The sequence below is a fragment of the Capricornis sumatraensis genome, chromosome 2, assembly GCF_032405125.1.
Source record: "Capricornis sumatraensis isolate serow.1 chromosome 2, serow.2, whole genome shotgun sequence".
In the NCBI taxonomy this organism is placed as follows: Eukaryota; Metazoa; Chordata; class Mammalia; order Artiodactyla; family Bovidae; genus Capricornis; species Capricornis sumatraensis.
In genome coordinates, this window is record NC_091070.1 from 220,183,448 (window position 1) to 220,210,051 (window position 26,604).

Here is a 26,604-nt window from a genome sequence, read left to right on the forward strand (position 1 = left end):
ACTGTCCCTTTGGCCCTTTGGGGGGATGGGGTTGTCTGCCCCAGGAATGCTGGCTGCCCCGGGCGGGGCCATCCTACCTCTGCCTGGTGGACGTGGCTGGACAGAGTGGGGACCGAGACATCGGCTGCCTGGGGGTCCAGATTCCCGGCCGACCTGGAGACCGTCTCTGACAGATGCTTCAGCTTGACCGTCCCTGAGGAGCTGAGCTGGAGAAGTCAGGAAGCAGGCGGGTCCCACCTTCCCACCTGCCCCCAGGACCCAGAGGAGGCCAGGGTCCCACCTCTGGGGAGCTGGGCAAACAGCAAGTGCTGAGCTCAGTTGACTGCCCAGGGCTGGGAGCCCTGTGTGTGTCAGCTTGTGGGGGCCCTTTCCAGTGGCTGTCCTGGCCTCAGTCCCTCCTGGGTGCGGGTGGGGTGGCTGCTGGCCGTGCTTGCTCCTGCCGGTGTCCTGGGTCACTGAAGGAATGGTGCAGCCAGCGAGGGTGGCCAGGCCTGTGTCTGGTGAGGCCCACTCTGCCCTCATCTTCCAGGAGGCTGGTGGGCCCCTGGGTGCCCGGGACATTCATCTCCTCCCCTTCAGTGAAGACAGGGAGGCCTGCGGGCCGGTAGAAGGAGGCGGTGTTAGGCAGCAGGTCTGAGCCATCGAGCGAGTCTCAGACCCCTCCAGCCTCAGTCTTCTCATCTGTAAGATGGGGATAATTGTATCTTCCTGTTGACAGAGACGGTGAGGCCCATCATTCTCCAAGGAGTTTGGGGGCTGTGGGAGGGTAGGCCCCCTCTGACGCCCACCTCCCTGCTTCTGCTGCTAGGCCGGGTGGGGTCTGGGGGCCCCAGAAACGAGTACACACGTGTGCACACCCACAGGTGGTGGGAAGCATGGGTGACGCAGTCAGGCTTCTCCCCACACCCCACAGAGGACTGCCAGATTTAGCAGATAAAACTACTGGAGGCCTGTTTAATAAATTGGTATTTTCAGGTAGTTAATCATTTGAGGGCATGTATCTTGAATATTTAAATTTCAAATAAATAACAGATGTGTTCTTAGGATAAACATCTCCAGATATGTAGTACAAGTATGTCCCAGATATCGGGGAGGGGGCTTTGCGTGCATTTTTGTGGTGAAATATACATAATAAAGTTCCCACCGTGACGATTTTAAGTGTACGTCCGGTGGCACTGTGGGCACCGATGCTTGTGCAGCTGACCCCACCAACCATTTGCAGAGCTTCCATCTTCCCCCGGCTCTACCCACTGAACACTCCCCACCCCCTCAGTCCCTGCTCATCCCCATGCCGCTTCTGTCTCTAGGGGCCCTCACTGAAGCGGAGTCCTGAGTGTTTGTCGTTTTGAGCCTGGCTTGCAGGCTCCGCATCTTGTCTTTGGGGTTGATCCACACTGAGGTGTGCTGGCGCTTGGTGACTCCCTAAGGCTGCGTGGCGTCTGCCCCCTCGTCTGGCTGGGCCCCCATTGTGTCTATCACTTCACCGGACAGTGAAGTGGACGCCTGGGCTCCTTCCCCATTTGGCCTTCCGCCTAAAGCCGCTGTGCCCGGGGGTGGACAAAATTGCATTCAGGCCCTTGCTGTCAATGCTTTGGGGCCAGATACTTTCATTCTGGAAAATAATGCACCGTTGATCTGAAATGCACATGTAGCTGTGTCCTGACCATATCTGTGCCCCACCCCAATTGTGCCTTCAGGGCTGGGCTCGGAAGCGCCCATGCGCGGCAGGGAGGTGGGCGATGCTGTGCCTGGAGGTGCTGCCTGGGTGGCGATGCTGAATCTGCACCGGGGTGGGGAGGCACCCCACCTGCTCCTGCCCGGGGCCCTCCAGGCGGGCGGGCCACGGGTGACCGGCTCGTTGGCAGAGCATGTCGGCTCCTGCCTCGGCCTCCGCCCTCCTACTCAGGAATTCCCCTGGGACTGGAATCAAGGGCGGCCTTGCGCTGGGAGAGGCGGGGAGGCCCGGGTCCTTCCGGGTCCTGTGCAGCAGTCCAGGCTGAGTGCCCTGGGCCCGTGGCTCAAGCTCCCTGAGTGGCTCTGACAGGAAGAACCGGAGGGGACAGTCATGAGTGTGAAAGGACCCTCGGACCATGCAGGCCCCCAGTGCGCGCTGCACCTCGTCGGGGGGTGGCAGAGCCCCTGGAGGAATGAGGGGGTCCTCGTGGGTGGTGGAAGCGCCCCGCCATGCCCCTCGCATCAGCAGGGAGCACCTGCTCTGGGGAGGGGTCAGGTCAGGGGGGTGCTGGCTTTCCAGCGGAGGTGGAGGCCCGAGGCTGCAGGTTTGCAGCTGCGCTGGTGCCCAGCCCCATCTCCCGGAATGCTGGCACGGCCCAGAGAGTCTCTCTTTGGACACAGGTACCTGAGCACCAGGTCCACCTTGGGCATGGGCAGAGCGGCCCCTACCGACAGGCCCAGCAGCTCTCCGGCTGCCAGGCAGGGTGGCCAGACAGGAAGCCCCCACCGAGGCCACTCACGCTCCGAGAGGTCAGAGGCTGGGCAGGCGCTTTGGCCCAGAGGAACCTGGAAGGCTTCCTGGATGAGGGCTAGACGAATGGGTCTTGAAAGAAAAAGTAGGGCAAAGGGGAGGGTATGTGGGACCTGGGGGCTGGGGGAAGCAGCAGGTCAGACGGGGCGCCAGCAGGGGCGCTGTGGCCTTGGACTTGGCTGCCATGTTTCCTGGGGAGCGGCTGGGTTGGGGGGGTTGGTGAGCAGCTGAACCCATTTGTCCGCTCCGCCTTCATCACTGGGCGTGGCCGGGGACAACTTCTGTCCCCGAAGGCCCTGCAGTGTCACCGGGGTCTGCTGTATTCTGGCCAAGCCAGGGGGCTGTGTCCACCACCTTTCCGAGGTCGACAGGCCAGCGTGGGGCCTTTGTGAGGAACCTGCTGAGAGGGCCCTGGGACTGCAGCACCCGCTTCTGCTATTCTAGAATATCCTGGGCAGACGCAGCAGAGGGGGGCCGCACCGGTCCATCTCCTGGGCTGCTCCCAGCCCAGAGGTTGGGTGGTCAGGCGAGGGAGATGGGAGAGCCATACGGAGCTCGTGTTCCCGGGGCCTCCTGTCAGGGACGGGTCTGCAGCGTCTCGAGTGAGCGCCCTCTGCAGCCTGGCCTGGGCCGAAGATGAGTGAGCCGCACAGAGCTTGCCCTGGTGGGCGAGGCTTCCGAGGGACACCTCACTCCCAGGCCCCGAAAGGACCCCCCCACCCTGCAGCAGGGCCTGGGCTCACGGGCAGAGCAGACACCCCTTAATCCTCAGTTTATTCTGAGGCCTCACTGTGAGCTGTGGACCCTGAAGCACTGTGGGAAGGCCAGTGGGAGGGGGCCTGGCCCCTCAGCCAGAGCTGGGTCCAGGCCCACATCCAGGGGAGCCTACCGCCTCACCAGGGCAGCCTCCAAGGCCAGTGCCCACTGGCAAGGTGGCCTGCTCAGGGGTCTCCGAGCAGAAAGCAGGCCGCAGGGAGCAGCCTTGTGAGCTGCCTGGGGGAGCCCCCTTGCTCCGGACCTTGGGTGCTGTGGGCTGCCTTCGAGAGGCTACTCTGCTGAGAGCTGCCTGTCCAGCAGGTCTCTGTGCAGGCCAGCCTAGGGGGGTCCCGGGCGTGCGGCGCTGCGGGGAGCGGGGCCTTGGCGGGCAGGCCCTGCAGTGGGTCTGGCTTGTGCTGTGGCAGCCGGGACCAGGGCTGGGGCTGCAGGGAGTGGCGGGGACGGGGGAGAGCCAGCCATGGTGACCGCCTAGGCGTGTGGGAGGGGGACCCAGGAGGAGGTGGGGACTGGGCCGGAGCAGGGTGTGGCCAGGCGGGGGCCTTACGTTTCGCAGGGGAAGCAGACGCTAGGATGCAGACAGGATCACCGACTCAAGACTAGGGGCGGCTAGAGAGTGCGAGTGGCTGATGGTGGCCTTTGAGCGCCCAGCGTAGGGCTCTGGTCGTTGTCATGGGGAGAGGGGGCTTGCTGGCGGAGGGCTGCCATGCTCCTTGGGGAGCGAGCTGGCGCCCCCGCCCCCGCATCCCCATGCCGGGAGGAGCCCCGTGAGGCAAGAGCCAGGCGGAGGCCCTGGCCGCGGGATGCTCTGGGGCTGAGTGAGGCCGCAGCGATTTCCGGGGGAAGGGGGCGGTGCGGCGCGCGGCGGGGCGGGGGCTGCGGGAGGAGGCGGCGCCGCGCGGGGAGCCGCGGTCCCGGACCGTGCGCGCCCGTGCTGCGCGGGGCTGCGCGGGGCGGCGGCCGCCAGTGCGTCCCACTCTGCCGCGCTTCCGCTCGCCCGCTCGGCCGCCTCTCCCGGGTGGACCCCAGACCTCCACGCACCCGCGCCCGGAGTCGCACGCCGCCTGCCGGGACCGCCGCCGCCGAAAAGGGGGTTCGGGCTAAGCCCGGGGGCTGGCATCCAAGCGCGGGGACCCGCCGGCGCCCTGCACCGTCTCCGTCTCCGTCGCCCGCCTCCCTCCGACTTCCATCCCCGGGCGCGTCACCCCCACCCTTCCTACTGATCCTCCTCGCCGCTCTCTTCGCTGCCTCCATCACCGTCGCCCAGACCCCACCTTCAGTCCGGCCTACCCCACCTTCGCCCCCAGCGCAAGCCCCTCGCCGTCTCCGTGTGCGCCCCATCGGGCCCCGTCCTCACCGCGCCCATCCGTCCCCCAACTTCGCCCCGTTCCCACGGCCCCCTCCGCTGCCTCCTCGCCACCCCTCCCCGCTCCTGCCGCAGCCCCCTCCTGCAGCAAGCCCCCCTTCCTCCTCCATCAAGCCCGTTTCCCTCTCCTTCGCTCTCGGTAGCCCCCGTGCGCGCCCCGCCTGCCGCCCCCAGCCAGGCCCGCCTCGCCCACTGCGGCAAGCCCCTTCCCCGCCAATCGCAGCGCCCCCGGCCCCCCTCCTGCAGCGCGGCCCCCCTCCCCTCGGCGCTGCCGCGCCCACTGCGCCAGCGCCCGCTCCTCGCTGCGCCAGGAGCGCGGCCGCCTCTCCGGACCGCGCCGGCTGCGGCTCCGCGCGTGCGGCCCTCTGTCCCTGGCCGGCGGCCGCTGAAGCCCTTGGCGCTCGGCCTTTGTCCCGCCGCCCGCTCTACCGCCCCGCGGCAGCGGGGTCCCGGACGGGCCGGAGGCACGGACCTCTCCCGCCCGGCGCCGGGGTGTCGCACACCCCTGGGTTTCGGGTTCCCGCCGGTGACGGAGGCGCGGCGGCGGCTGCGGGCCGGCTCGGTGATGCTGGCAGGTGGCCGGAATGGTGGAGGGTCTTGGGGCCGGCGGTGAGGTGCTCCGAGGGGGATAGGGGAGCGGGGCGGGGGCGGTTGCAGGGTCTGTTGCCGCGTTAGGAACCGGGGAGGGTGGCGGTTGAAAAGCCCTGTCCGCGGTGGGTCTGTGGCTGGCTCCCGGGTGGACCCCAGCCCTCAGGGCTGACCCTGCCGCAGACGGAAGCCAGGGACAGACGCCTCTCCAGTGGGAGGTGGGGCGGGGTGAGGAGATGCAAAAAGGCGGCCTGGGGCTGCCATGGTGGGCAGTGCCCAGGGGACCCGGGGTTGCTTGTCCGGTGCCTCCCCACCACGTCCAGGCTGGTGGACGTGCCCCGGGGGGTCCTGCAGCCCATCGGAGCAGGAGTGGGCACGGACAGTCATCCAGAGAAGGGTCTGCAGCTCGGGGAAAGACTCTGCCCACCCCGCCCCTCTGCAGGAGGCCCGCGGGGTCCAGGGCAGAGTGGAAGGGCGGGGTGGCCAGGGCCCCTCCCTGCTCTTCCAGCCCCAGCCTCCCCTCTGGTGTTTGGGAGCCCCAGTGCCCGGAGCTGCCCGCATAACTGTGTTCCGAGGGGTCTGGGGAGGCTGGCTGTCCCACTGAATCAGCCAGCACATCCTGGAGGTGGCTGGGGGAGCTGGTGCCTAGCACCCGATCGTGCCTTCAGACGCTGGTGCCGCAGGCGGTCTGCGTGCTCCTGTGTGAGGCGCAGAAGCTTCTGGAAAGACGGGCTTGGCCTGGCGCCATCTTCCCGCTGCAGTCTCCTTGGGAGGGCTCCCAGGCACTAGTCAGGACTGCTGGGCTGGGCTGGCACAGATACGCACTCTGTCCAGTCTAGGAGGTGAGGACCACCGCTGGCATGGGGTCTTGGGCTCCAGTGCTGGGGTCACAGAGCTGGTGGGGGTGAGGAGGGCTGTGGGCGTGTGCACAGGTGGCAGGAGGCGTGAGCCTCAAAGATGTCTAAGCCGTAGTGATGGGACCTAGCACCAAGGAGTCTGGGGGAACTCCGGGAGGCCTGAATATGGGGGGGCGGCTACGTAGTCTGCTTGCTGTCAGCAAGGGGAGGACCTGCTGTGGGGTCAGGAAGCGAGTGTGGGTGTTTCAACCTGGGGCGGGCAGTGGGGGCACTCGGAAACGTGCGGGTGGGGCACAGAGGTGGGGGAGAAAACCCAGCATGAAACGATCCTCCCCTCTTGCACCCCCCAAAAACCTGGATCACGAAAGGAGGTGTCACAAAGAGGAAAGGGAGAGTTCTAGAAGGATCTAGGTGGCTGTCAGAGCAGCAGCTGCTGAGAAAAACAGGAGGGGCTGTTGCGGATTAGCCTGGGGTGTGGGGTCAGTGCAGGTGGGAGGGGTCAGCGGGCAGAGGGGGCAAGCTGATGCCTTCCACTGGGGATGGGAGGGGGTTGGAAGGGGGAAAGCGGTAATGAGAGGGGTGGACTGGGCAGCTCTAAGGTGGACAGGAAGCCAGCCGTGCCCCCACCTGGCCCAAGGACCCCTCCCCACTCTCCAGCCATTTAGCCGAGGTGGGGTTTGGGGATGAAGATTTGAAATGATGGGAAGAGAATTGCATCCATCTGCCTTGCACACCTCCAGGGACCCGGAGCTCATGCCCTCCTCACACCGGCAGACCCCCCACCCCGACCCACCCCCTCACTATTTGGCCAAGATGGGGGAGCAGGCCTGCTGTGCAGGAAGGCGCCCTGCAGAGTCTGCCCTCTGCCCGGCAGGTGTCCTGACCCACGGGTGACGCCGGGGCACGGGCCCTGACCACCGGCCACCACGTCCACCCCGCAGTGGCTCGGGGAGCCTTGGCCCAGCCCGCCCGGGGCCCCAGGCCGGCGCCCAGGCTCTGGCTCCGTGTCTTCACTCCCGTGTGTGTCCACCGAGGGAGGGAGGGACGGGGGCTGTGCTGGGGCGGCCGGGAGAGCGCAGGCGCCCGGGCGGCTGGACGAGGTAGCAGGGCAGGGGCCAGGGCCGGCAGCTCCCTCCCAGCTGTGGGCAGTGCCCAGGAGCCCCTCCAAGCCCACCCAGAGGGGGCTTCTTGTGTGTCCTGGATCAGGGGTCGGGGGAGGGGGTCGGGTTCACCAGGGGATCAGGAAGGTTGGGGAGGGAGACAGCCTTGCCAGCCTGGGACGCTGCCCCCAAAACACACCCCATGGCGCAAGTGCTTAGGTGCTGGCAGCTTGCAGCCCCCTGCCCACCCACCACTGCCTGGCCCCTGCCACCCGCCCCCAGCTCACCCCCTACGGGGCTGGTGGTCACAGGCAGCAGGGGAGGCGTGCTTCTGGCCCGTCGTTGGCAGGGAGGCTCAGGCCCGTCTGACTGGGTGCACAGCCTCCGGCACCCGGGAGACGGCCAGTCTCTGCCAGCTGGCCTCAAGGAGACCCCAGGCTCGCTGTCCTGCACCGCCCCCCCTCCCCCCCCACCGCTGTGAAGAGCCAGGCCAAGGTCACAGTCAGCAACAGCCAAGAGGAGGAGGAATCCGAGGAATCGGGTGCCTCCTCTGGTTCCAGCCCCCCTGCCAGGTGGTGCCTACTCACCCCGACCCCACTCCTGCCCCAGAAGCTCTGCTGGTCAGACCAGGTGCCCAGGCCCCAGACCCCAGCCCCACATGGCCTCCATCCAGGCCGGACCCCTGAGACCACTCCACTCTGCCCCCCACAGGCTGGCATAGGAGGGATTCTCCTCTTGCACTGCTCAGACAGGAACTGTGGCCTGTGCGGGGTGGACCATGGCGGGCTGGGAGCCGGGGGTGGGCTGAGGCAGCTCAGTGGGTGTGGGGCCTGAAATCGGGCAGCCTGAGCCGCTTGGCCCTTCACTGTGTAACTTCGGATACGAAACCTAACCTCAGCCAGCCTGTTTCCTGGTCTGCAAACTGGGTTCACAGCAGCCACTCAAAACCCGGACCGGCACATTTTGAAAGGTGCGCCCTGCACCACAGGGGCCACCGGGCCAGCCTCAGTGCTGCCCTGGCGCTGCCGTGAGCTGGGCCACCGGGAGCCAGGGCGTGGGCAGCAGCAGGGGGCGGTGGGGGCCCTCAGGGGCCTAGGTGTGTCCTGCTGAGCGGGGCGGGGCTCACAGCAAGGCCCCATTGGACGTGCTTCCCGCTTGTCGTGACGAGAGGCCCCTGCCTCTGGCCAGCCCAGAGCTGTGGGTGGGCAGCCCCCCAGCCTGCAGGGCTGCCCGCCCTCGGTGGGCCGGCGCCCCGAGGTGCTGTGGGGGAGGCTGGGGCTGTCCTGCCCCTCAGGGGTCCTCTCGTCCCCCTGCCCTCAGCCTGGACACAGGGGAGGGCTGCCAGCAGTCCTGGACGCCCCTCGCCTTCCTCCATGAACCTGGAGTCTGGCGCCCCCCCCCGCCCCCCCCACAGGCCCTGCAGCCTCTGTGCTCAGTTCAGGAGTTGAGCTGAGCTGCTCCGGGCGCCTGGGACACCTCTTCACGTGGATGGGGGCAGGGAGGGGGGCTGGGAGCGGCACCCCACACCCCTGCCCTGGCTCTCAGCCTCCCCACCCCCAGGGGCCTGGGGGACGAATTCTGCCGAGGGCAGCGCGGCCCCTGTGGGGCCCAGGCCCTTCCCGGGCCTGCCTCCCCCAGGCGGTCCCCCAACCCCGCTGTGCCCCTTCCCGGGCCAGCCCCCCCACACACACCCCTGCTCTCCCTCACGCCAGCCCCTCCCCACAGGCGAGCATCTGCGCATCTGCCCCCAGGGCTACACCTGCTGCACGAGCGAGATGGAGGGGAACCTGGCCAACCGCAGCCGTGCTGAGCTGGAGACAGCGCTCCTGGAGAGCAGCCGGGCGCTGCAAGCCACGTTGGCCACCCAGCAGCGGGGCTTTGACGGTGAGCAGGCTCGGGGGCCGCAGACACTCTTGGCAGGGGTGGGCCAGAGCGGGCGCGTTAGCAGATCGCCTGCGGGCCTCTTCATCTGCTCGAGGAGCCAGCATGTCTGTCCCGTCAGCCCTCCAGAGGGGATCCTCCGCCTTCAGGTGGCTCCCCGGCACCCAGAGCTCTCCCAGCATCTGCCAGGGACTGGCCTGAGGCGGGCCACCAGGCTCTGGAGCCGGGAGCTCTGCGTGAGGACCACAGGGCGCGGCGAGCGGGGGCCCATGGCGTGGTCCCGGCGTCTCCAGGGCAGCCGTGTGTGGGTCAGCGATTCCCTCCCGGCTTGGCCGTCACGTCTGGGCCCAGAGCGAGGAGTGGTGAGACCACTTGGTGACATTTACAGTGGGCCCCTTGGACGGGGCAGCGGCAGGGGCCCCCGGAAGCAACTGAGCTGCTGTCAGAGCCTGCACGTCACCCACTCAGGACGCTCATCTGTGTTAAAAGCAGTTCTTCACCCGCTTCCAGTCCCACCTGGGCCCCCCCACCCCTCTTCGTGCCACCTCCCACCCCAGCCCCACCCCTGCACCTCCGGCCACCCTAGGTCTCCCCAGCAGCCCTCCCCAGGCCGCCCGGCACAGGGGGCCCTGGTCTGAAGCACTCCAGGCCCTGAGCCCAGCGGGCCCACGCTGGCTGTTCCAGGACACAGCTCTCAGGCCGCAGCCACCGGGGCCGTCATCTCCTGAGGATGGGGGGCGGGGCAGGGGGCCGGGCATGGGCATGGCGGCCCCACAACCACCCCGTGTGCTGCTGGGCCGATCGTGAGCTGCAGACAGCCTGTCTGGAGGCCGGGCTGGGGTGGGGACCAGGCCCCCGGAGGGTACAGGAATATGGACTGGCTGCTTCCTCCCACAGCCCCCACCCAGCCAGGGCTGCGCCAGGGTCTCCTGCCCAAGGCCCTGGGTGGGGCAGGTGTGGGCACTGGTCTGGGGGCCACAAGCCTGACATGTCCACAGCCTCAGAGCAGAGCTGAGCTGGCCTGGATACCCGAGGGTGGGCCTGGGTGGGGAGGGGTGGCCACAGCTTGTGAGAGTGCATCTGCGCGGGTGGGCGGTGTGCCCTGTCCCCTGCAGTCTCCCTGCTGAGAGGAGGATGATGTGGGGGCCCCGGTTCTCAGCACATAGGACAGAAGCATTTCCCCCAAGCCCCCGACACTCACCCCGCACCTCCACAGCCCTGTCTGGACTCTGGACATGTCCTGAGGGCTGCAGGGGGCCCTCTTCAGATCACCCGGCAGGTCGGCTTCCAGAACCAGAGAGAGAGGCGGGAGGGCAGGAAGCCCAGGAGAGCCCCAGAGACCCGCGGGGTGGAGGGTGGACAGACACACAGTGGGGGACTCAAGACTCCCCAGGATGGGGGGCTGGCTGGGTGACGGTGGAGGGGGGAAGGAGAGCTGCTGGGAAGGAGAGCAGGTGAGGGGCGCCCAGGGCCTTCCCCCTGTGGGTCCCACCCCAACTCTGCACCTTCCTGCCCTCGGAAGCAGTCCCTTCTAGGTGCTCGCGTGGGGCTCAGGTCAGAAATAGACGCTGGACACTGCAGTCCCCAGGCCAGGAAGGGGAGTGCTCAGGATGCCATGGGGGCCAGCATCCAGGGCCCCCACAGGTTCTGATGGCTCAGAGCACCGGGGAGCCCGCAGGAGTGCTGGTCAGGGCTGCCGCAGCACGTGGGGTGGGCAGGGGGCCCCGGAAGGCCTCACGCCCACCTCCCCCCGCGCCCAGATCACTTCCAGCGCCTGTTGAACGACTCAGAGCGCGCGCTGCAGGAGGCCTTCCCGGGCGCCTTTGGAGAGCTGTACACGCAGAACGCCAAGGCCTTCCGCGACCTCTACGCCGAGCTGCGCCTCTACTACGGCGGCGCCAACCTGCACCTGCAGGAGACGCTGGCCGAGTTCTGGGCGCGCCTGCTCGAGCGCCTCTTCCGGCAGCTGCACCCGCAGCTGCTGCTGCCTGACGACTACCTGGACTGCCTGGGCAAGCAGGCCGAGCCGCTGCGGCCTTTCGGCGAGGCCCCCCGCGAGCTGCGCCTGCGCGCCACCCGCGCCCTCGTGGCGGCGCGCGCCTTCGTGCAGGGCCTGGGCGTGGCCGCTGACGTGGTGCGCAAGGTGGCCAAGGTGCGCGCCGCGGCCACGCCCCTGCCCGAGGGAGTGTTGTGGGACCCAGGTTGTCGGAGCGGGAAGGGGAGGGGCCTGGGACTGGACGCCCCGGGGGCTCCAGGGGTCCGGTGGACCGGACCTGAGAGGGCTGCTCACTCCTAGGTGGAGCGGCAGAGTGAGGTGTCCGGTGTGGGAGGGCATAAGTGTCAGACCCCTACGGGGCTGGGCAGAACCCACCTCTCCACCCCCACCTCCCCAGCAAGGGCCCTCAGTAAGTCGCCCCGCCTCGGTGCCCTCGTCTGCATGGCGGGCAGTGTTCCCGCTTCCCTGGGGAGGTTTCGTGACCACAGTGTTCCCGGCGGAGTCCCAGCACGGTGACCAGACTGGTTGGACTGAGTGCGCCCCGCCCCCGCCCCTGCCGGGCCGCAGGCCTGCTTGGTCATCTGGGAGGACACAGGGCCCCAGAAAAGGCCCCGCCACGGTGGGGCAGACCTGGGCACCCTGACTCCCGCCGGGGGTGATCACGTGCTGTGGCTTCGAGGTCAGACTGCCTTGGCCCTGCAGGTGCCCCTGAGCCCCGAGTGCTCGCGGGCCGTCATGAAGCTGGTGTACTGCGCCCACTGCCTGGGGGTGCCTGGCGCCCGGCCCTGCCCCGACTACTGCCGCAACGTGCTCAAGGGCTGCCTAGCCAACCAGGCCGACCTGGACGCCGAGTGGAGGAACCTTCTGGGTGAGCCCCCCCTGCCGCGACTGCCCTCAGGGGCCTGGCCTCCAGAGCAGGTGGTCCCCGAGGCTGGTGGGCAGGGTTCCCTCTGAATCTCCCAAAGGAAGGTGCCATGGCCAGCTGCCCGGAGGGCACCCTGGGGGCCAGGTTCCTGTCCTTGCCCACTGAGCGAGCACGCCGAGGTGTACACATGAGACGCACGCAGGGCGACCCACGCCTGAATTACCATGGGCGTTGCTGCCAGGGGGTGAGCCGGCTGGCATGTGCAGACGTGAGGTGGGTTTCCAGACACACGCGCCAACACGCTTGCACTCGCGTGTGCATCTGCTCGTGTGAGGTGAGCCAGCACGCATCCGTATCGAACCCCGTGGTGACACAGGCCAGCACACATACACGCCGAAACACACACTAACATGGACGTGTGATGGCGTGATGCAAACGTCGTGAGACGTGAGGCAACGTGTGCACACAGTGGGCCAGGTGTACGTGTATGTGCTGACGGGTGTAAGCTTAGACACACGTGCTCAGCCTATACATGCATGCCAGCACGTACAGGAGCTCACGTGTAGGTGGGCTGCCCTGCAGTGAGCAGACACACAGAAATACTGCGGGCTGACATGCCTGTGCGTAGCACAGCCGTGGGCCAGCGTGTGGCCATGCAAAGTACCCCGTGTTTCTGTTCACGCTGGCCCAGACTCCATGGTGCTCATCACGGACAAGTTCTGGGGCCCGTCAGGTGCGGAGAGTGTCATCGGCGGTGTGCACTACTGGCTGGCAGAGGCCGTCAACGCCCTCCAGGACAACAGTGACACACTCACGGCCAAGGTGCGGCAGGGGGGGAGCAGGGGGCAGGGGGGCCCCGGATGCGGCCTCGCGCCCGTCAGGACCCCTGCGTGCTCCCCTAGGTCATCCAGGGCTGCGGGAACCCCAAGGTGAACCCCCAGGGCCCTGGCCCCAAGGAGAAGTGGCCCCGGGGCAAGCTGGCACTGCAGGAGAGGCCGCCTGCCGGCACGCTGCAGAAGCTGGTGAGTGGCCTCTGCTGGGCGGGCCCAGGGTGGAGAGGGCGGGGCAGGCTGGCGGGGGCGTCTGGTGGCCTGACCACTGCCCACAGGTCTCCGAAGCCAAGGCACAGCTCCGAGACGCTCAAGACTTCTGGATCAGCCTCCCGGGGACACTGTGCAGCGAGAAGCTGGCCATGAGCTCAGCCAGTGACGAGCGCTGCTGGAATGGGATGGCCAAGGGCCGGTGAGTGTCCCGCCGCTCTGGCCCCTCAGCTTGTCCATGGCCCTGGGTGTGTCATGCCCTGCACCAAGTCTGACGTGGGACACCCCACGGGACTCAGAGCCGGGACGAGGGCCAGGTCCCCACCGCGTACACACGCTCAGTGCTTCCACACTCTGCTGCAGGGGCCTGTGTGGGCTCCTGGCAGCCCTTGAAGGCCTCAGGAGATGGGGAGGGGGGTCTCAGACTTGCCACTACCCTGACTGGAGGAGCGAGGGCTGGATGGGTGTTGCTGGCGCCAGGCCCCTTTGTGGGGAGCAGGACAGTGACCCAGGTCTTGTCTTTCTGGTCTCCAGGTACCTCCCCGAGGTGATGGGTGATGGCCTGGCCAATCAGATCAACAACCCCGAGGTGGAGGTGGACATCACCAAGCCTGACATGACCATCCGCCAGCAGATCATGCAGCTGAAGATCATGACCAACCGCCTGCGCGGTGCCTACAACGGCAACGACCTGGACTTCCAGGACGCCAGTGAGGGCGGGCGGGGGGGTGGGCAACGACCTGGGCCTCCAGGACGCCAGTGAGGGCGGGCGGGGGAGTGGAGCCCCGGGGGGGTGTGGGCAACGACCTGGGCTTCCAGGACGCCAGTGACGGCGGGCAGGGGAGTGGGCAACAACCTGGGCCTCCAGGATGCCAGTGAGGGCACCCGGGGTGGGGGTGCCAGGGAGCCCCAGCTGGGAAAGGGTGCAGGGTGGGGGGAGGCCCTAGGTGGTTGCCCCGGGGCCCAGGTGGCTCTGAAGGCCCGGCTGCTGCCCAACTGTGGTCCCGGTCCCCCACCCTGTTTCCAGCACGGCTGTAAGCCGGCCAGCACGTCCGCCCAGCCTCGGCAGGCTCCAGGAACTGCCGTCCCCAGCGTGGGAGGCCCAGGCAGAGGGTCGCGGCCCTCGGGGTCCCCTAGAACCTCCTCCCCTCTCCTCCCCAGGCGACGACGGCAGCGGCTCAGGCAGCGGCGAGGGCTGCCCAGACGAAGTGTGCGACCGGAAGGTCGGCAGGAAGAGCGCCAGCTCGCGGACGCCGCTGACGCATGCCCTCCCGGGGCTGTCGGAGCGAGAAGGCCAGCAGACCTCAGCCGCGGCCTGCCCCCTGCCCTGCGCCAGCCCCTTGCTGCTCCTGGGGCTCGCCCTGGCCCTTCCGGCAGCCGCTCCCCGGGGGCGGTAACTGCCTCAGCACCCGGGACTGTGGCCAAGGACTGACTTTGCCAAAACCCGCAGCAGACGATATTTAACTCCCTGGGCCGGGAGGCCCCGAAGCAGGACAGGAGGGGTCGCTGAGGGACCCAGCTTGTGACTGTGCTGGGGGCAGGGTGGGGGGCTTCGCCCAGCCCCCCGAGCTTTTACTTCTGTACGGGGCCCTCAGGTCAGCCGGGGACGGTGTGTCCCAAAAGCCATGCGTTTCAGAGACCTCGAGGTGCCGCTGGCCGTCTCTCCCCGCAACCCCTGCGGCACCGGGGCGGGTGAGGAGGCCGCTGACCGGTGTCCGGCTAAGTGCGGGCTGTGCCCTCCTCCCCCGCCCCCGAGCACCTGGGGCTCAGGTGTCTGAAAGCCACGCCCAGTCCTCAGGCCCAAGAACCCCCCAGACGGTGTCAGGGTTCCCACCAGCGGGCGAGCGGGGCCTTTGGGATTATGCATGAGCCCTGACCCCACCCCCAGGACCCCATGGGGGCCCCCTCTCAGCAAGGGCACTGGACTGCGCTCCTGGCCGCCCGCATGGGGATTTCCAGAGACGCCGCCTGCCCCCGCCCTTCCCCACCCCCACCCAGACCAGGGCCACGTCCCAGCTCAGGACGACGCGGACCAGGGCCACAGCCGACCCCTGGCCACGGGGATGCTGGGTGGCTGGGGATATCTGAGCTCAGGGCCAGCGAGACCCGGCGCCCACACCAAGGGCCTTCCCTTCCCTGACCTTGCCGGCCGCAGGCCAGGGCGCTCGACAGTTAAGGGCTTTCCTAGCCGCACCTCCTCAACAGGCTCCTCCCGCCCTTCTCACCCAGAGCTGCCTTCTCGGCTCCTCCCCAGAAGCTTCTGAGGGTCCCAGGTGACCTTCCGCGGCCGGGGTCTCTGCAGGCTCCTCCCCAAGCCGAGGCCCGCCCTCCTAAGCCCCGTTCACTGCAGGGTCTGGGGAGGGGCCGCTCCCTGCCAGAGAGGGCTCGGGCAGGGCAGGGTGGTCTTGAGGGTCGGGGATGCTGAGCCACGTAGCCACGCCAACCTCCTGACCAGCCCCTGGGCCCGGAGAAGGCTGCTTCCTGCCGCTTTGCTTTTTCTCACCGGGTGGAGGGCTTCCGGGCTCTGGGACACGCGGGGTACGGGGCTGCTCACACAAACACGCCAACCCTATCAGAACCTTGTGCCAGGGCGGGGTCAGGCCAGGGCCTTCCTGCCTGCAGGTGTGGGCCAGCTGGACTCTTGGCCCGGGGCAGCATCACCGTGTGCCCAGACGGCCACCCCGGCCCGCACTCGGGCCCGCCCTCCCTTCGTCTCTGGATGGGGCGGCCCTGTGTGGTCAGTGGCCGGGCCGGCTGTGTCTTGGGCCGCACAGCGTCCACAGGTGACGTGTGTTCTTCGAGTCCTCGTATGAATAAAAGGCTGGAGACCGCGTGTCGCTGCAGTGATCTTGCCGTACCCCGCCTGGCAGCAGGTGTGTGCTTGGGCGTGCCTGGCACGCTGGGACCATTGGGGAGGTGAGGGTGGGCTTGCACACGGGTCCCACCTGGTGGGGTGGCCCACGGCTGGAGAGTGCCCATCCTGCCCCCGGCCCAGGTCCTCCTGCCATCCACCCTCCCTCTCCCAGCTCTGGACGCACATGTCTGGGCACGTCCAGGAAACTTCCCATTACCAGTTCCTGCCGAGCAGCCTCAGAGATACCCTGGAGGCCGCAGCGTGGGGGGACTAGCGTCATCCCGTAGCTGGGCCTGGCCTGACATCCTGATGGTTTCATCAGCCCCCAGCGCCACAGAGAGAGCTCTGCCTAGCTGGCATCTCACCAGAGCAGGGACCCCTGCCCAGCTGCCCTGCCTGCCCAAGCGTAGTCCTGCACAACCCGAGAGATGCCACCAGCCCCGCCCTTGCGCCCCCATGTGCCCTGCAGCCCCAGTGGGGCAGCCTCTCCAGCGTCAGCGCCTGCGGGCCCCAGACCCCAGCCAGAGGCAGCAGCAGAGGCGCGAGCCACTGACGGTCACTTTATTCAGGGGTCGCCGCCCACTGGCTTGCTGTGCAAGCATTCAACAAAGCTTCTTGGTTGTCGGGGCCCTGTAGTGCCGAGGGCCCCCAGCCTGGGGAGGGGCCGGGCAGCAGACTGGGAGGAGGCTTCCGTGGACCCAGCCGGGCAGCATGGGGTGCTCACCTGCCCGCCCCTGCTCGAGTCCTGACAGGCCCCCAAGCCCACTGGCCCAGCTCCCCCCGGAGGCCGAGGTTGCTGTGAAGGCCTTCTTCCCTCGGCAGACCAGGATGAAGCCTCGGGGTGCTCTGGGAGCCCCGTGTGTCAGCGGGGCGCCCAGACGCTCACTCGTGACCGTAGGTGGAGTATGACACGTGGCACCTGGCCTTGCGTGGCGGCTTCTGGGCCTCAGGCCCCTGGGGCTCGTTGCCAAGTTGCTTCAGGGGTTTCTTTATGAACGTCATTGGGTACATTTCTCCTGTCAGGGAAAGGAGGACACAGGTAAGGCAGCATCCGGCCCAGGACAGCCCCCAGGTCAGGAGGGGAGGGGGCTGTCCTTGTCCCCAGAGGTCTCTCTGCCTTGTCCCTGAGCACTGGGCCCTCCCTGCTCTGGGTCAGGCCCGGGGCCACCCTTGAACTCCCAAGCCCTGCCCACTCCAGGCCAGGTGCCGGTCAGTGAGAGGCTCCCTCCTTGCCTCCTGTCCCTGTTCATTTCTCGTGGGGATCCGGAAGTCACAGACATCCTGACCCACACTGATGGGCACAGAGCAGCCAGCGCCTCGGAGCCACCTGTGCATGGCCTGGGCATGGGTGCACACTCAAGCACGCGGGTGTACACACACGAGTGTGTGCACACACGCAGGAATGCATTCTCCACTTCCCTCCAGGTGACACTCGGCATCCCTTTACCTGGAGACAACCCCTCTGTCTAGGAGTGATGGTCATCATCACAGTGCTGCTACTCAAATTCTGAACGGAGAACTGACTCTCCAACCCTAAGTCCCTAGCGAACAGTGGAAGGGTTAGAACCAGGGTGTCTGTCCCTACAAGAAGGTGAAAACAGGGCAAGTCACGTGTCAGAGCCATCAGAGATGGGGCATGTGGGTGGGATCCCAGGAGACCCCCAGCAGACGCCCCCTGCACAGCAGGGACACCTTCCAGAGAGGACCCAGCCCTCCAAAGTGAAACCTGTGTGTGCCCGCTTAGTCGCTCAGTCGTGTCTGACTGACCCCATGTGCTGCAGCCCACCAGGCTCCTCTCTCCATGGGGACTCTCCAGGCAAGAATACTGGAGTTGGTTGCCATTTCCTTCTCCAGGGGATCCTCCAACCCAGGGATCAAACCCAGGCCTCCCGTATCGCAGACGGATTCTTTACTGTCTGAGCCACCAGGGAGGCCAAAGTGAAACCTCCATGACCCTATTTCCCTCCTTCCTCTTCATGGCGTAAAAAATAACAAGAACCTCCCCAGTTTCTATTATACTACAAACCTATTTCTATACCCAAACTGGGAAAACGAGAAAAACACCAGCAAGAAACTTACCAAATTCTCAAAATACGCACCAGCACCTACCGGGGGAATCAGACCGACTGGGCTAAGATGAGAGTGTCAAGGAAGAGGGGTAAGTATTCAGAAACGTCTATTTTGAAGTCATAGCAGTATGCTGACTGTTGAAAGACCCCCTTCCTGGCAGATACATCAAAATGTTGGGCAAAATCAGTATTTATTAATATAAAGTCAATAGCCACCTGAGGTCACAGGGGACCTAAGTCCCACACACTTAAAAACACCTGTGTGGACGTAGTGAGTGTGTGTGTGGATATCAGATGCAGAAATATCTCCTGCAGGGCATCACAGGTGTGGAGCTGGCAGCCCTGTGCAGCCTGGACTGGGGAAGGGACGAAAAGTTCTCCCTGTGGGCAGAGGGGCCAGGAAAGCTTTGCTGCCAGGGCTCTGAGCAGAAGCATCTCCCGGCAGCGTGGGCATCCCACAGATCCTCAGCTGACAGTGGAGAGGAGCAGATATGAAAGAACCCCTAGGATTCTCCCAGTGTCAGGCAGAATGTGATTCCCCTGGGCGGCGGGGAATAGAAAATCCCCAGTGATAGGAGCTCAGGTTTTAAAATTCCAACATGCCAAAACATCCCAGCCGAGAGAGCGCCCCAAGAACATTAAGTATGATGTAAACCGGTGCAATGGATAAAGTGTGTGCAACAGCCGCCGGTACAGCCCAGAGGACGCGGCCAGGCTCAGTTCAGACCTAGCTCTGCCGCCTAAGCCGCTGGCACACAGGTCACAAGCCCCCACACGAGGACATGCCTTCAAAGCCAGCACAAATTTGCATAACTTCGTAGAGACAGACAGAGAAAGCCAAACAACTGAGGAGACAGAGGACCATGTTCCAAATAAGAGAGCAAGACGGAACCCCAGGGGGGAAAAGGCCCTGAAGAAACACGATGAGTAGTTCACCAGGTAAGAAGTTCAAGGCGACAGTCCAGAGAAACGCTGACCAAGCTGGAAGAATTTAGGGACACAGTGAGAACTTCAACAAAGAATTAGAAAATACAAAGAAAAGAACCAACCAGAGCAAAAGAAGCCACGGAAATGAAAACCACACTGCAGGGAGTCAACTGCAGACGAGCTGACATGGACGCACAGGTGGTGGAAGACAGTCACGGGGGCCACCCAGTCGGAACAGCGGGGAGAAAGCATCTCCCAAACGAGGACAGCTTAAAGAGCCTCCGAGACAGCAGCACGCATACTCACACTCACACTGTAGGGGCCCCAGGAGGAGAGGAGAGAGAAAAGGGGCAGAAAACATATTTGATAAAATGATGCCTGAAAACATCCCTTTCCTGAAGAAGGAAGCCGATATCCAGGTAGAGGCCACGAAGTGTCCCAAACAAGACGAACAAGAGGGACACACACCAAGACGTGTCGTAAGGAAGATGGCGAAGGGCAAAGGCGAAGAGAGAACGTGAAAGGCAGCAAGAGAAAAGAGCCACAAGCAAGGGAACCCCCACAAGGCTATCAGCGGGTGTTTCACTAGAGACTTTGCAGGCTGGGAGGGGGCGGCATGATGCAGTTAAAGTATTGACAGGGAAAACCTACGACCAGATACTCCACCTAACAAGATCATCATTCAGAACTGAAGAAGAGTTCCTCAGACAAGCAAAAACAGTCTGTCACCAGTGAACTAGCCTTACAAGAAATGCTCAGGGGCCCTCTACTCAAAAAAAGAAAAGGCCATAGGAAGAAATAAGGAAATCCATGAAGGAAAAGTATTTCGCGGGAAAGGCAAATATTTAGCAAAGGCAGTGGAGCAGCCACTTAAAACTTAAGCTGGCACGAAGGTTGAAGGACAAAAAGCATACAACTCACTACATATGACTACAAGGAGGACTTAAGAGAGACACATGAAGATGTAAACTGTGACGTCAGAACATAAAATTGTGGAGTAGAGGGGTGAAGAAATGCAGGTTTTAAACTGTGTTTGAATTAAAATATGGTTATCAGGGTAAAACACATTAGAGAGATAGATAGACACAGACACAGGTACACAGAGACATATATACGAACCTCCCAGGAACAGCAAAGCAAAACCCTACAACGGATACACACACAAAAAGAGAAAGGAACGCAAACAACATTAAAGAAAGTTATCGAACCACAAGGGGAGAGAAAGGCTAAAAAAAGGAGAGATCAGAGAAGAACCACAAGACAACTAGGGAATAAGTAACAGAATGGCGGCGAGTGCACACCCGTCACGAACCACCTCCGTTCAAAAGACATGACGCAGCTGAACGAGCTTGTCTTGGTTGCTTTAAACTATCCATACGCTGCCCATAGGAGATTCTTCTCGGAACTAAAGACACAGAGCCTGAAAATGGAAGAATGGAAACAGATACTCCTTGAAGACAGATACAAAAAGAGAGGTGGGGCAGTAATACACATATTAGACAAAACAGAACTTAAAGTCTACAACAAAAGACAAAGGAGGGCATCGTATAATGATACAGTAACTATTCCAAGAACAGGATATGATGTTCATAAACATATGTATATGCTCCTGACATACGAGCACCTCAAACATATAAAGCAAATGTTAAGACGGAGAAAACCATACAGTGATACCTGCCATACATTAAGGGACTGTTCAGCCAGACGGAAAATCAACAAGGAAGCAAGGGCCTTAAATGACACACTCGGCCAAACAGGCTTGATAGGTGTCTATTGAACATTCCATCCCCAAAACAGCAGAATACACATTCTCTTCAAGTGCATGGGGAGCGTTCTCCAGGATAGATGGCACGCTAGGCCACAAAATAAGTCTCAATGGATTTATGAAGACTGAAATGGTATCAAGCATCTTTTCTGAACACAGCGGCATGAAATTAGTACTCTACCACAAGAAGAAAGTGGGTAAAAACATGGAGACTGACCAACATGCTACTGAAAAAGAAACAGAGTCCGTGAAGAAATCAAAGATAAAAAGCACCTCAACATGAATGAAAGTAGAAACATAACTTTCCAAAATCTGTGGATGAAGCAAAGCAGTTCTAAGAGGGAAATTTATAGCAGCATAGGCCTTTGCTGTTGCTCAGGCATTAAGTCCTGTCCAAATCTGCAGCCCCACGGACTGCCGCACATGAGGCTTCCTGTCCATCGCCGTCTCCTGGAGTTTGCCCAGACTCTTGTTCATTGAGTTGGTGATGCTATCCATTTCATCCTCTGTCTCATCCCCTTCTCCTCCTGCCCTCAATCTTTCCCAGCATCCGAGTCTTTTCCAGTGAGTCGGCTCTTCACATCAGGTAACCGTGTACTGGAGCTTCAGCATCAGTCCTTCCAACAAATATGCAGGGTTAATTTCCTTTAGGACTGACTGGTTGGATCTCCGTGCTGCCCAAGGGACTCTCAGGAGTCCTTCAGCACCACAATTCAAAAACATCAAATCTTCAGGGCTCAGCCCTCTTTATGGTCCAACTCTCACATTTGTACATGACTAGTGGAAAACCCATAGTTTTGACTAGAAGGACCTTTGTTGGCAAAGTGATACCTCTGCTTTTTAACAAACTGTCTAGGTTTATCATAGCTTTCCTTCCTAGGAGCACCCTTTAATTTCATGGCTGCAGTCACTGTCCACAGTGATTTTGGAGCCGAAGAAAATAAAATCTGTCACTGTTTCCACTTCTTCCCCTTCTATTTGCCATGACTGGATGCCTTGATCTTAGTTTTTATAATGTTGCATTTTAAGCCAGCTTTTTCACTCTCCTCTTTCACCGCCATCAAGAGGCTCTTAAGTTCCTCTTCATTTTCTGCCATTAGCGTGATACCATCTGCATATCTGAGGTTGCTGATATTTCTCCTGGCAATCTTGATTCCAGCTTGTGATTCATCCTGGCAGGTATTCTGCATGCTATAATTTGTGTGTAAGTTGAATAAGCAGGGTGGCAACATACAGCCTTGACGCACTCCTCTCCCAGTTTTGACCAGTCCATTGCTGCATGTCTGGTTCTAACTGCTGCTGCTGATCCTGCAAAGAGGCTTCTCATGAGACAGGAAAAGTGGTCTGCTATTCCCCTCTCTAAGAGTCTTCCACAGTTTGGTGTGATCCACACAGTCTAACGGAGCAGATGTAGACGTTTTTCTGGAATTCTTTGCTTTCTGTCTGATCCAAGGAATGTTGGAAATTTGATCTCTAGTTCCTCTGCCTTTTCTATATCCAGCTTGTGCATCTGGAAGTTCTCAGTTCACATACTGTTGAAGCCTAACTTGAAGGATTTTGAGCATGACCTTGCTAGCATGTGAAATGAGTGCAAGTGTGTGGTAGTTTGGACCTTCTTTGGGATTGGAATGAAAACTGACCTTGTCCAGTCCTACAGCCACTGCTGAGTTTTCCAAATTTGCTGCCATACTGAGTGCAGCACTTTCACAGCATCATCTTTTTGGATTTTAAGTAGCTCAGCTGGAATTCCATCACCTCCACGAGCTTCGTTTACAGTAATGCTTCCTGAGGCCCACTTGACTTCACACTCCAGGACGTCTGGCTCTAGGTGAGTGGTTATCCAGGTCATTAAGACCTTTCTTACAGTTCTGTGTATTGTTGCCACCTCTTCTTAATCTCTTCTGCTTCTGTTAGGTCCTGACCTTTCTGTCCTTTCTTGTGCCCATCTTTGCATGCAATGTTCCCTTGATATCTATCTCCAGTTTTCTTAACGAGATCTCTTTCTCATTCTACTGTTTTCTTCTATTTCTTTGCACTGTTCACTTACAGCCTTCTTATCTCTCCTTGCTGTTCTCTGGAACTCGGCATTCAGTTAGGTACATCTTTCCCTCTCCCCCTAGGCTTTCACTTCTCTTCTTTTCTCAGCTATCTGTAAAGCCTCCTCAGACAAACACGTTTTGGTTTTGGTCACTGCCTCCTATATAATGTTGTGAACCTTTGTCCATAGTCCTTCAGGCACTCTGTCTACCACATCTAATCTCTTAAATCTATTTGTCACCTCCAGTGTATAATCATAAGAGATTTGATTTAGGTCATATCTGAATGGCATAGCGGTATTCCCTACTTTATTCAACTTAAGCCTGAATTCTGCAATAGTTCAGTTCAGTTGCTCAGTCATCTCTGATTCTTTGCGACCCCATGGACTGTAGCACGCCAGGCCTCCCTGTCCATCACCAACTCCCAGAGTCTACCCAAACTCATTTCCATTGAGCCGGTGATGCCATCCAGCCATCTCATCCTCTGTCATCCCCTTTTCCTCCTGCCTTCAATCTTTCCCAGCATCAGGGTCTTTTTCAGTGAGTCAGCTCTTCACATCAGGTGGCCAAAGTACTGGAGTTTCAGCTTCAGCATCATTCCCTCCAGTGAACACCCAGGACTGATCTCCTTTAGGATGGACTGGTTGGATCTCCTTGCAGTCCAAGTGACTCTCAAGAGTCTTCTCCAACACCACAGTTCAAAAGCATCAATTCTTCGGTCCTCAGCTTTCTTCACAATCCAACTCTCACATCCATACACGACCACTGGAAAAACCATAGCCTTCACGAGACAGACCTTTGTTGACAAAGTAATGTCTCTGCTTTTGAATATGCTATCTAGGTTGGTCGTAACTTTCCTTCCAAGGAGTAAGCGTCTTTTAATTCCATGGCTGCAGTCACCAACTGCAGTGATTTTGGAGCCCCAAAAAATAAAGTCAGCCACTGTTTCCACTGTTTCCCCATCTATTTGCCATGAAGGGATGGGACCAGATGCCATGATCTTCGTTTTCTGAATGTTGAGCTTTAAGACAACTTTTCACTCTCCTCTTTCACTTTCATCAAGAGGCTTTTTAGTTCCTCTTCACTTTCTGCCATAAGGGTGGTGTCATCTGCATATCTGAGGTTATTGATATTTCTCCCAGCAATCTTGATTCCAGCTTGTGCTTCTTCCAGTCCAGCGTTTCTCATGATGTAGTCTGCAATAAGGAGTTCATAATCTGAGCCAGAGTCAGCTCCAGTCGGCTCTATGCAAAGAAACAAACAAACAGAATAAACTCTCAAATGAACTACCTAACTTTCCACTTAAAAGATTAGAAAAAGAAGACCAAAGTCCAAACTTAGCAGAAGGAAGGGAGTAATACGGATGAGAGCAGAAATGAACAGAGACCAAAAAGTGTCAGAGAAGATCGATAAAAATAAGAGCTGGCTTGTTGAAAAGATAAACTTGATAGGCCTGTAGCCAGAATTATCAAGGGAAAAAAGGGTGGCCCAAATTTTAAAACTTACAAATGAAAGAGAAGTTATAAGCAATATCTGAAAAATACACACCATCATATGGAAATACTATGAACAGTTATATACCAACAAATTGCACAACTTGGAAGAAATGGATAAGTTCCTTGAAACACAATCTTCCAAGACTGAATCAGGAAGAAACAGAAAATCTGACCAGACTGACTGCTAGCAATGAAATAGAATCAGTAATTTTAAAACTCCCAATAAATAAAATTCCAGGGCTAAATGACTTCACAGTTGAATTCTATCGAACATTTTTAAAAGTGGTAACACCTGTCCTTCTCAAACTATTCCAAAAAACTGAAGCGAAGGGAACACTTCCAAACTCATTCTATGAGGCCAGCCTCACTCTGATATCAAAACCAGACAAACTCACTATAAAAAGAGAAAATTACCAACTAATATCCCTGATGAACAAAGATGCAAATAGTCTCAACAAAATATTATCAAATTGAATTCAACAATAAATAAATATGATCATACATCATTATCAAGTAGGATTTATTCCAGGGATGCAAAAATGGTTCAGTATATGCAAATCAGTCAGCATGAAACACCACATTAGCAAAACAAAGGATAAAAACCATGTGATCATCTCAGTAAATAACTAACCAAAAAAGCATCTGACAAAACTCAATACCCATTTGTGATTAAAAGAGAAAAACAAACTCTCAGCAAAATTGCTATAGAGGGAATGTACCTCAACATAATAAAGACCATTTGAGACAAACTCAGACAGCTAACATCATAGTCAATGGTGAAAATCCGAAAGCTTTTCTTTTCACCATTTCTATTTAACACAGTATCGGAAGACACAGCACTCAGACAACAAAAGGCATCCAAACTGGAGGAAAGAAGGAAAACTGTCACCGTTTACAGATGACTTGATGCTATACAGAGAAAACCCTAAAGACTCCACCAACAAACCATTAGAAATATTACAATAAACACAGTAAATTTGCAGCATACAAAATTAATATTCAGAGTTCTGTCGCTTTTCTATACACTAATAATGAATTATCAGAAACAGAAAATAAGAAAAGAATCTCATTTACAATCAAGTCAGATAAAACAAAGTTCCTAGGAATAAATGTAACCAAGAAAGGAAAATACCTGCACTGTGAAAACTGTAAGACACTGAAGAAGGAAGTCGAAGACCATATGTATAAACGGAAAGCTGTCACTTGCATGTGGATTTGTAGAGTTAATATGTTAAAATGACCATACAACCCAAAGCAGTCTACGAAGTCAATGCAATCTCTGTCAAATACCAATGACATTTTTTCTCATTGAAATAGAGAAAATGATTCCTGTACGTGTATGGAATCATAAAAGACTTCAAATAGCCAAAGCAATCTTGAGAAAGAAGAAAGAAGGCATCACACGTCTTGACTTCAAACTATATTACAAAGCTATAATAATGGGGGAAAGACGGACTCTTCAAAAAGTGGTGTTGGGAAAACCAGGCAGCTACAGGTAAAATCATCAAGCTGGACCACTATGTCACACCACACACAAAAAGGAATCAAAACAGACTCAAAAGTTAAGACCTGAAACCACACAACTCCAAGAAGAAAACACAGGCAGTGTTGTCTCTGATATCATCATCCTTAACAATATTTTTACGGATCCATCTCTTCAGGCAAAGGCTTTTAAAAAAGCAAAACTAATCAGATGGGACTACATCAAGCTAAAAAGATTTTGCACAGTGAAAGAAACCATCACCAAGATGAAAAGGCCACCTACTGAACAGGAAAAGATACTTGTAAATGATATGTCTGATAAGGCATTACTACCCGAAACATAAACAACTCATACAAGTCAATATGTTTTTAAAAGCCCAATCTGATTTTAAAATGGGCAGAGGACTGGAATAAGCCTGTTTCCAAAGCAGACAGACAAACGGCCAACATACACACGAAAAGATGCTCAATATCACTAACCAGCAGGGAAATTCAAATCAAAAACTCCGTGAGACACTACTTCACACCTGTCAAAATGGCCATCATCAAAAACACAATAAATATGTGTTGGCAGGGATGTGGAGAAAACGCAACCCTCAGGCACTGTTGGTGGGAATGGAAATTGGGGTGGCCACTATGGAAAATAGCATGGATTAAAAATTAAAAACAGAACTATGATACAACCTATCAATCCCACTTAGGTATTTATAATCCAAAGAAAAGGAAAACGCTAATTTGAAAAGACATATGCACCCCAAAGATGCTGGGAAAGATGGAAGGCAAAAGGAGAAGAGGGTGGCAGAGGATGAGTTGGTGAGATGGCATCACCAACTCGATGGACATGAGTTTGAGCAAGCTCCAGGAGTTGGTGATGGACAGGGAAGCCTGGCGTGCTGCAGTCCACAGGGTTGCAAAGAGTTGGACACAACTTAGCAACTCAACAATGACAAAACACCCCAATATTCACAGAAGCAATATTTACAACAGCCAAGATATGGAAGCAATCTAAGTACCCACTGACAG

At 59.2% G+C, this 26,604-nt stretch overlaps 2 protein-coding genes across 2 annotated transcripts in view; one reads left to right on the plus strand and one right to left on the minus strand.

Moving 5' to 3' along the window:
* Window positions 1-15,762, plus strand: part of GPC1 (glypican 1) — a 28,296-nt gene extending 12,534 nt beyond the window's left edge. Inside the window, exons 2-9 of the mRNA XM_068964744.1 lie at window positions 8,896-9,054; window positions 10,812-11,203; window positions 11,750-11,915; window positions 12,604-12,734; window positions 12,815-12,934; window positions 13,021-13,154; window positions 13,487-13,662; window positions 14,114-15,762. Of these exons, the coding sequence (XP_068820845.1) occupies window positions 8,896-9,054; window positions 10,812-11,203; window positions 11,750-11,915; window positions 12,604-12,734; window positions 12,815-12,934; window positions 13,021-13,154; window positions 13,487-13,662; window positions 14,114-14,349 (1,514 nt within the window). The 3' untranslated portion in view covers window positions 14,350-15,762. The remainder of the gene's footprint in view (window positions 1-8,895; window positions 9,055-10,811; window positions 11,204-11,749; window positions 11,916-12,603; window positions 12,735-12,814; window positions 12,935-13,020; window positions 13,155-13,486; window positions 13,663-14,113) is intronic.
* Window positions 15,763-16,688: 926 nt separating this feature from the next.
* ANKMY1 (ankyrin repeat and MYND domain containing 1) overlaps window positions 16,689-26,604 on the minus strand; it is a 48,133-nt gene continuing 38,217 nt past the window's right edge. Inside the window, exon 19 of the mRNA XM_068962021.1 lies at window positions 16,689-16,822. Coding sequence (XP_068818122.1) covers window positions 16,689-16,822 — 134 coding nt within the window. The remainder of the gene's footprint in view (window positions 16,823-26,604) is intronic.